Genomic DNA, 10,260 nt, shown 5'->3' with positions numbered 1-10,260 from the left:
TTACAGAATGGAGGAGATTGGAAGGAAAGGTGAGAAGCAGGAGAGACAGCCCCAGAAAAGAGCTCCTGCTGGGGGAAGGGGAGGCGCAAGCCGAGGGATGGGGGAGAGAAACGTTTTCACTCTTTGTCACTCTTGAATTGGGGGCGGAGGAAAAACCCACTGAGGAAAGCTATAAAAAGCTGAGAGGGCGGGGGAGAGCAACAAGAGAGCACTGGCCCTCGCGCGCAGCGCATCACTGCATTGCTGGCAGGGCTCGGTGGCCCCGTGTGAAACAAGGGACAACTCTTAACAGTCCCAGTGGGGGTGCGCTAGCTGGGACCTCTGCTGGCCTCAGAGTCCAGTGGAGCGGGTGGGGACGATTCTTCATCACCAGTCCCAAAGCCTGCGGACCTAGAAGAGGGACTTTAGTGGTGCAAAGGTTGAGAACTAAAGCGCAGGAGAGGACAGAGGAGCAACTGAAGCCGGGGAAACAAGAAAAAAAAGAAAGGAAGAAAAAGAAAAAGCAGTAGCAGCTGGGGAGAACCCCATGAGCGGTTAAGAGGGAGGATTCTATCATCGCAGAAAATCGGGCGAAAGCGCAAAGGTGCTGAACACCAAGCGAAGCCGGCAGGACGATCTGCAGGGCTGGGTCTAACAGCACCTTGGGTCACGCCTCCTTGGCGAGAAGGCGTCTGGCCTTTGATTGCTTCCAGGGACTGCAGAACTTCCTGCCCGCCAGAGGAACGGGTCTCGCTGGGGTCGCGTTTGCTCCGGGCTTGAGGCTTGAGACGGAGTTCTTAAGAGTCCCGAGTGTCTGATCCAGGAAAGGTTGGGGAAACTGTGTCTGTGAGGAGCCCACGCGCCCCACGTGAGGGGTTGAGTGTCGGCGGGAGTCTTCACTCTCCTGGCATTCCCATCTTTCAGGGCTCCACCCAACTCCGGGAACCCCCTCACCCGGAGATGGCTGCACTGATGCGGGTCAAGGATTCATCCCGCTGCCTTCTCCTACTGGCCGCGGTGCTGATGGTGGAGAGTTCACAGCTAGGCAGCTCGCGGACTAAACTCAACTCCATCAAGTCCTCTCTAGGAGGGGAGACTCCTGCTCAGGCTGCCAATCGATCTGCGGGCATGAACCAAGGACTGGCTTTCGGCGGCAGTAAGAAGGGCAAAAGCCTGGGGCAGGTAGGAAACCCCCCCAAACACACTCTTCAGTCTGGAGAGGTAGGGACCAGAGCTTTTGCGTCTGCAGTTTGCCTTTGAGCCCTGCAAAAGTCAAAGCCTTGTCTAAGTCAGGTGTGGTGCTTCTGGCGATTTGGGAGGGGGCTGCTGAGACTGGATTTGCTTGGGCACCAGGACCTAGGTGTTTTGCTGGTCTCTGGGATGCTTGTTTCCAGTGGGAGGTTTAGAGTTCTATCTCATCTTTGGGTTGAGACATGGGTAATTTTTAAGATCTAGTGCATTTCTTTGGCAAAGTGGCCAGAATGGTCCTTCCGTCCAACAGGAGGAGGCACTGGATGTGAACAGCAGCTGACATAGCAACTGGGATGCGCTAGCCTTGAGTCTAAGTGTTCCCTTATTTAATCTTCACAACTCTGGAAGATAGGGCCTGCTGTTGTCTTCAAATGAAATATTTGTGTGTGCTCCAAATTCATAACTGGTATAGTGACAGCCCGGGATGTCACAATGCAGTGAGAATTTGGATCTCAGGCACCCAAAAAGTTTTACAACGCCGAGAAGGGAGTTTGCTCTCTTTCGTGCTATCTTTCTCTGTCAAAGTCTTAGCACTGGCAGGCAAGATCTCCAGTAGACTCGTATTTCTCACTCTAGTAGAACTGCGAATAAATCATCTGGCAGGAAGAAAATAACGAGGTGATGATGACAGTGTTTTAAGTGCCTGCAACACAGCGGGGATACCAAAGCTGATTTTGAGAGAGGGTACTTCCCACGGGCGTCTTGATGTCGGTCACACAGGCAGATAGATTGGCGGTCATTTACAGAGGATTACACAGACACCCAGAGCGGAATGAAGCAAAGCGCGCGCACTGGGTACCAAATGTGGTGCGTGCACGGTGGCCAGAAGAGGGGGCTCTGTGGGCACTGGGAACCACCGCAGCTCCACCTTCCGTTTCTTTTGTGGGAAGCTCAAATCGAAAGCCAGTTTGCCAAAACTGCACATACACCTCTCACACGTGTCAACTACAGGCAAAGTTCCACGCTCAGCAGATGCGGGGTTTCTGGTTCGCTCAGAGTTGAGGCTGCAACCGCTTTCAGCATGCTGTCATCAGCTGCAGCTGCCCACAGCCCAGGAGGCAGAGGGAAGGCTGGCAGGGAAGGCTAGACAGCCAGGGAAGACTTGGCCTGAGCCTGGCCCCCTACTGCCCTCTCATGGTCTGAGTGCCTGGTGTGCCTGTGTGTGTGTGTGTGTGTGTGTGTGTGTGTGTGTGTGCGTGCACGCGCGCACACACGCATACTGCTTTTGCAATTTGAAAATGCTTCCCAGTGTTTTGAAATATCAAAAATGTCAGCTATTCTCTTAAAGGACTGCAAAGGCTTCAATCCCAGGACTTTATAAAAGAGTTTTAGGAAAATAAGAAACTATACAAATATGTGCATGTGTGCATATATACATACATACATAAGTTTTTGCATATACTCTCTTTCCCACACACCTACACACCAACATAGCCACCTTTCTTACCATATCCATTTCCGTGGCAGACACCCAAACATTTTCAAGAGCAATTACCCTAAGCTTCTCCTTGAGGTCCATCATGAGCTGGGGTGGGTCCTCTGCTGGGAGGACATTCACAGATAATCTCCTGCAGAGTTCTCCCTTCTCACTTCATTTTCTTAGTTACAGAGTAGTAGTTCCCCCAAGAACAGAAAGTCACCAGGCTCTCCAGGCTCCTCTCTGTCTAATCAGTGCATATCCCCAGAGTTTCTGCAACATGTCCTTACTTCTGACATCACCAAGGGCTCTTATTTCTAATGTTCTTCTGTCAAGCCACCAGTTATACTAGCAGCCGTGAGGGCCTTACAGAGTGGACTAAAGAACATCTCTCCAAATTTAGCTTACCCTTAATGTTTCGTTAACGTACATCTAGACAGATAGCTATGGATTATCTTTGTTCTCCATCAAAGACTTCCTTAATTATGCTGTGTGCGTGTGTTTTTTAAGAGTCTGCAGCTACCACTTCAACTTCTCAAATTGAATATGTCATTATTTACTTTACAAGTAAGTTGAATTCATGATATACCCACAGAGCTTAGCATATGAAATCTATTTTATTATAGGTGTTTAACTGTAATTAAGATATTCTTAAAATGTAGGTTTATGAGAAAGTCTAATACTCTGGAATTAAGAGTAAGCAAAACAAAATCTCATGGTGAGAGACAGAAAGATAGTGGGTATCTAGGAGGACTACACTGTCTATTCTGTCTTCTCACTGGTGATTTGGTTTAAAGCATACGGTTTCATGAAAACAAGGTGGATCGTTGAAGAAGGGAAGTTGATTATTTGAACACTTATTGTCCTGTCTTCTTTATTCCACTGGATACATGATCACCAAAAGTCTTAATATTCATAAATAGGTGTAAGATAGGAAATTCACACAGAGAAACGATGATGAGGCTGGTTTGCTCTTCTTAGCAAGAGTGAACAAGTGGGTTTGCACACACAAGAGAGAGATCTAGAACAGCAGTGTCAGTGCCCAGAATTTTTGCCCATTGCGTAGCAAATTTCAGTTGAAAGGACGGAAAGCAAAGTGGCAATCGATGAAAGCAGCTGTTTATACAATAAAAATTGTGCTTGCTGTATAAGCAAGGCCTCAGAAGTTTAGCTCTGCCCATCACTTTCAGTTGCGACTGATGACACTGTAATAGCTGTCTTTAAGGATACAGAGGGGGAAATCTCCAGGGTGTGCAATCTCCCATCGGGAGATCAGAAACATAGTCTTTGACCTTCCTTTTAGTAACTGAAATTTAAAACTATCTATTTAAAGCTTTCAGAATAGGGAGCTGAAATACAAATTTTATTGCTGTTGCAGAATAACTTTTTTTGGGGAAGAAATTTAATTATCCATTGATCCACAAAAGTGAAATTAAGACTAAGTGAGCTCCAGGGTTTCCCAGAATTGGTGCAATTTGATTTTAGAGAAGGGAAGTGTTCTTAATTTATAGGTTCTTCCTGTTCTGTAGGAAAGGTGAGTATGTTGTAAATTACTCCTAGAAAACACACCCTTATGTTTTCAGAAAGAGCAAGCGGACACTGAGAGAAAACACATTGCTGACCAGAGAAGTAGGGGGCTATTATGGTTTATGGTGGAAAACTGACATAGAAAGTACTTAGGTTCCCTATCAAAGACACCATGGAAACTTATAGTGGGAGCCGACCAAGAAAAATTAGTAGTATAGACAGGCAGTTGGTATGAAATTAATTGGGAACATGATTTTTAATGAGCTATTCTATTTTTTTAAGTTAGCTTTCATTTCTGGCATAGCTAATGGATTTTTAAAAATTGTGCTTGCTGTGTGTATGTGCAGTATAAATTAAGTTCCACTACTGATACATATATATGATATTTATGTACTTCAGTTCCTAGGGGGAGTATTTCATATGTTTGAAAACAAAGTAATTTTAAATACTACTTTAAAAATCATGGGATAAATATATTTTTCTTTTTGCCGTTGCTCAGTAGCATTTCTAGAGTTTTGCATATTGATTGTCATGGGCCACCTTAAAAACAAACTTAAGGATATACCAAAGCAATGAAACAACCATTTTCACCTTTACGGTCCACAGTATTTTGTATATTAATGAAAAAAAATCTTATAGATTTGATTTCTAAGAGTTTCTGTTCTTTGCATCCCTTTTGGTCTCTTTAATTGCTGTATCGAGCTTGAACGCAAGCTATACAAAGTTCAAATACGCCTAAAAGTGATGGGTCGATGGGCTGGTGACACCAGCTACTTTAATGTAATCCCTATTCTATAACTTTTTAATACAGTTTGGCTACTTAAAGGACAGTCGCTTGGATGACATTGTGCTTTGAGCAAAGAATTATTGTAATTCACTGAACTTAGAAATTGAAGGACTTGTTTAGAGACCACTAATATTCATAGATTTCATTTTCCTTAATACAAATGCTATATCCTCTGCAACTCCTCTGGTCAGCAATATATTTTTTCTCAGTTCTTGCTTGCTCTTTCAGAAAAAAAATGCAAAGACACATTTTCTAGGAGTAATTTACAATTTCTATCTACACTTGTGAAAAATTCCCCAAAACACCCAGTAAAATAAATTATTCTGTCTTTTTCTCTTTTTCTTTTCTTTTCTTTTCTTTCTTTTTTTTTTTTTTTTGTAGCCGCTAGCCTTGCTTTCTGAAATTACTCAAGATTTATTTTAACCTTAGCCCAATTTCTCTCTGCTAAGATGTAAATAACCAGCCAATGCTTTTTGGATATCACGAAACAAGTATGCCATTTTATAGTTAAGTTTTCAAAAACAGTTGAGAATATTTGGAAACCATCTACATTTATATTCCATTGCTTTCATGGTAAGTTCTACGGAGCGAACCACTGACACGAGTGCAAGCTTACTACAACTATCAGGAGAAGCATTTTAAGGATGCTCTAATATAAGTATCCATCATTTTATTTTTGTGCTAGACCAAAGAGAGCAAGAGGACAAGGTGACTTAAATTCACTCCAGCTGTGACTCTGACCGAATGTAGACTTTTTTATTATTCTCTCGGATACAAATTTCTACCCTGTTCCCTCTTCCCCTCTTTCCAAATTGAGTTTATTCAACAATGTCATAGATGGGTAATGCTATATTCCATTTTAGGGCAATATTTTCCCTGACTCTTTATGCATGGGACCATTTAAAATGTACGTTAAAATCATCTATGAAGTTCTAGAAGAGATTTATAATAGTTACCATTTAAAGTCGGCCCTCTTATGGGTAGTTATTCTTTAATATAAATGTAATGTCAAGGTGAATTACAATATTATTCCTCCCTGAAAATGTATTAAAGTTGATTTGCCTCACTATACTCTAAATGCTTATATTTGTGTATAAAAAGAGATAAACCCATATCACCTTATTTATTTGATCACTGATAAGATTTCTGTCATATATTGCCTGCATGAGTCCCTTGGTCATTTTCTTCATATATTTTATTTATTAAATAAATTTTATATTTTCATAAATTTAATTTTGAAATTTTTCATATATTTTAATTATATTCTTTTTCTCCAATTCCTGCAATATTCTCCCAAGTTCTTACCCAGAAACTTGGTGTTCTTTGTCTCTCTCAATGCTACCCTAAAACAAAAAATTTGAAAATCTAAACATACTGAAACCAAGAATCAAAAATAAGATTAGTAATAATCAACAGATTGATTTTAGATTCTTTGTCATTGCACTTTAAGGCTGCACAGAGAGATTTAATACAGAATGCCTAACTTAAAACTTTAGCATTAATATTTCAGGTGAGTAATTAGTATGTTCTTCTTTTCTTTAGCCACTTTTCTGTCTACTGCATCTGGAGCAGGGCATCTTGTTTTCTCCAATTGTTTGTTTTAGTAAAACAGATCTAAACCATTCCCTCAAACAAAGAGGTCAGTTGATACAAAATTTGGGAAGGTCTCTCAATTTTTTTTTCTTTTTTAAAAAGTAGGAACATCTGTCCACAGGATGAAAAATCACCATCCAAATATTTAAAATAATGGCTTCTCAGTGAGTGTCTCATGATGACAGCTTTGGGTCACTGCCTACTCTGGTTCCAAGTTAATAACAAGAAAGCCATGAATAACACCAGTATCCAGTCAGAACCTTTCTTGGGAGTTAGCTTTCTGGATAATGAATGGTAGATTGGATCAGAGAGATCTTTAAGACTGACAATTTCAATCTGATATTGAAATGACTCTACCATTAAGTAAGTAATTAACTTGAGTTGTACCATTATTCCACAGCCACTGAAAAGCAGATAATTTTTGTAAGATGTTAAAATTAGTTTTGATTTATCTGTGAACTACAAATTAGAAATGCAGAGATCAAATCAGGAAGACCTCATGACAGCGGCAACATTTTAAGAGATTATTAGCTGACCTGTTCATGTAGTAAAATAGCGGAACCAATATAAATCAATTGTTCTTTCAGCATCTAATTTGATTAATTTGTTGATATATTATAATTTGGTACACACAATAGTCTAAGTTCAAATATCTCAAATTTACACATTAAATACCCCTTAAGGCCTTTGTAAAATAAAAATTTTAAAAATCAATGTGATTAATTACATGAAATGATAAGGTGAATCAAAGCATCCCAATGGGGGAAAGATGGCAACTTTCAATATTCTAATTTATTTTGTAGATAAGATAAAGCATATATTCTTCCTCCTGGAGACAGGAATAACTAATTATGATCAAATGAATGACTTCCTTAAACAAGCTTGCAAGCACTTAGAGCACATAGTCAATGTTACTGAGTGGTACATCGCCTTTGGCCTGCTTGGCCATTGCCTTTGTGTCAGACATGACTCCTAGCCCTCCACTGCTTTTGGTCCTATAGACAGCTTGTGAAACTCACCTTAATTCCCTTAGTTTTCTAAATAATGAAGGGTGGTGTGTGAAGAAAACGTAGGCTGAAGAGATGGTTCAGCAGTTAAGGGTCGTTGGTGCCCTTCAGAGACTAGAGTTTTCTGCCTAGGACCCAAGTCAAGTGGTTCACACTTGGCTTCAGCATCAGTTCCAGGGAATCTGATGCCCTCTTCTGGCCTCTTTAAGTACCTGCATGCAGGTCTCACACACACACACACACACACACACACACACCCACACACACGACACACAGGATACATCCGCACACCTCTCCCACCTACAGTGGTGTCATCAGTAAGGTGGGATGTTCTTGAGATCTTGCTTTTTCATGTGGACAGTACATCCCCCTATACACATGTCTCAGAATGTGAGCATTTCCATGAGACCAGGCCTCCTCCTCCATGGTGTTTCTGCTGTGGCATCCTTTACTCTCATGGTCTGGAGGAACTGTCTATATTTAGACTTTTTATCACCTTTGGTTTGGTCCTTGTCTTTCTCCCTTCTAGCTGCTTGTTAGAACATCAAATGGCCTTACAGTTCCTTAATTGGTTTTGAGTGATAACTCACCAATGCCCAGCTGAAAATCTTTGCAACTGTCATTTAATGTCTCTAGCTCTTTTATATCTGTAAAATCACCATCAGGATAACAGCTTCCCAATAACAATAATACCATGGATGGGCCGGAGTGAGAATCACACAGCCTAACATGTATGAAAAAAATCTTACAAGCACACCCTCTAAGTTTGCTGATGTCACTACCTCAGCCTATATAGAAACAGATACAATCAAATGTCCATACACCAAATAATGGCCTGTTTCATCCTCCTTAGCAAGTCAGGGAGATGAGACTAGACCTCAGGATGTGCATGAAGCGATGTGCCAAACTCATATGCGGCTGAGGCTCTCAAAACAAGACCAGTTAAAGACCTTCAACATTTTCTCATTGAATGCTGACATTAAGGGTAAGGGCAGATCACCACCATAGAAAGGAAGCTAGCACATTACTGGTTAACTGGAAGACTTATGAAGAGAATACAGTAGCAAGAATAGCTCAGACTTCAAGGATACAATCATAATAAATGGGGTTTTAATACCCAAGGCAATATTATTTGCTTAACCACAGGAACCAAAGTAATTGAGCGTACTCATGCAGTCTGCTCCAAGAACATTAATCTGATGATGTTTAAAGTTAAGACAATTCCTCAAAAGCAAGACGTTCAACTGCTTCTGAGTGTCTGGGCCCACATATTGTGCTCAGAGTTCAGAACACTGACGTGCATCTTTGCATACCAGCTGTCTGTTTGAGATGAAGTGATAAACTAGACATGTAGCATTTCTACCGCATCCCTCTAGTTTTCACACTTCACCTTGGATTACCTTTTTGTAGCTCACACATTAGAGGCATTCTGATAATGTTGAGAATTAAGTTCATCTCACAGAAATGTGCACTAAATTTCTGTTTTAGCAGGGCATGTGAGAAACAATGGCATCTGCTGATAGTGTTTCTATTTGGTTAAGGACGAAATATAAGACTTCATCCAAATGGGAAGACAGTGGATTTTTAGTTTCAAATCATCTGGAAACTGCAGTCTTCTGCAAACAGCGGTTTTCCCTTGCACATCCTTTAAAGGGGGCTTGGCCTGCATTGTGGTGTTGTAATGAAACGTAGAGTCCTTGCTCCTCAGCAATTATCTTTGTACTCTGTGGACCACCATTAACTCTGTATGCCCAAGTATGGCTCAGAGCTCTAATATTGTGCTGTTTCTGTTTATTTATTTCCTCTATGATTGCCTGCTCTTGTCACCTACCTGTAAATGTGTCACTTCTCTCACTCCTCTTCTGTTTGCTTCTTTCCTGCTCCTACTTTCTGTCAAGGACAGGGAGGATTTTTCCTTTCTTAGAACCATTTACTACTAATGTAGGTGTCCACCTTTAGGATGATAAACCCCTTCCTTGAGCCACATCTTTTTCCACAACAGTTTTGGAAAGCATGCTGGGGACAACAGCAATCCTCAATAACAAAAACACAAGCCATCCACATTTAACATCAAACTGTTGGGATTTAGGCAAAAAGCGCCTGGCTTTTTGCAACAATCAGAGAAGACGTTTGACTGATGCAGACTACAAGCATCAAGTGGGACAGACTACTTCTTGGGTTCTATTCTGTCTCAACACCTTCTGGTGATGAAGGAAAGTTATATAGGTATCTAACAAAACAGGAACATTTTGTTTTGGATTTATTTTGTTTTAAATCTCTGCTGTTATGAAATCTTGGAACTTAAAGAATTTTTAACTTTGTTCCGTGGTGCATATGGTCTCAAAGTCTCTAATGTTTGTTTAAAATGAACACATAGCAACAATTTATGCTTATAAAGTGTTTACATATTATAAATTGCACAAAATATTTTAAATAACTAACAGATTATTTATTCTCTACAGCTTGAGCTAAGTAGTAAAGGATTCCTATTATTTTTTGCTAATATTCTAAAAGATCAGCTGTTAATTTCAATGTGAAGACCCCCTTAACTCTATTTTCAAGTATTTGATAACCTAATAGGATCATTCTTACCTGCATAATGGTTAAGATTGATGTTTTTATATTAAAAAAAAAACAAAAGAAATCTTATCATCTACAAATTCAAATGCTTCAAGAACTCAAGGAGACTAGATTAATAC

At 40.6% G+C, this 10,260-nt stretch overlaps 1 protein-coding gene across 1 annotated transcript in view; it reads left to right on the top strand.

The window, feature by feature from the left end:
- The first annotated feature begins 234 nt into the window (after positions 1 to 234).
- Dkk2 (dickkopf WNT signaling pathway inhibitor 2) overlaps positions 235 to 10,260 on the top strand; it is a 93,650-nt gene continuing 83,624 nt past the window's right edge. The window contains exon 1 of the mRNA XM_052178497.1: positions 235 to 1,161. Within this exon, the coding sequence (XP_052034457.1) occupies positions 940 to 1,161 (222 nt within the window). The 5' untranslated portion in view covers positions 235 to 939. The remainder of the gene's footprint in view (positions 1,162 to 10,260) is intronic.

The sequence above is a fragment of the Apodemus sylvaticus genome, chromosome 4 (assembly GCF_947179515.1).
Source record: "Apodemus sylvaticus chromosome 4, mApoSyl1.1, whole genome shotgun sequence".
In the NCBI taxonomy this organism is placed as follows: domain Eukaryota; kingdom Metazoa; phylum Chordata; class Mammalia; order Rodentia; family Muridae; genus Apodemus; species Apodemus sylvaticus.
This window is presented reverse-complemented; position numbering and strand designations above follow the sequence as displayed.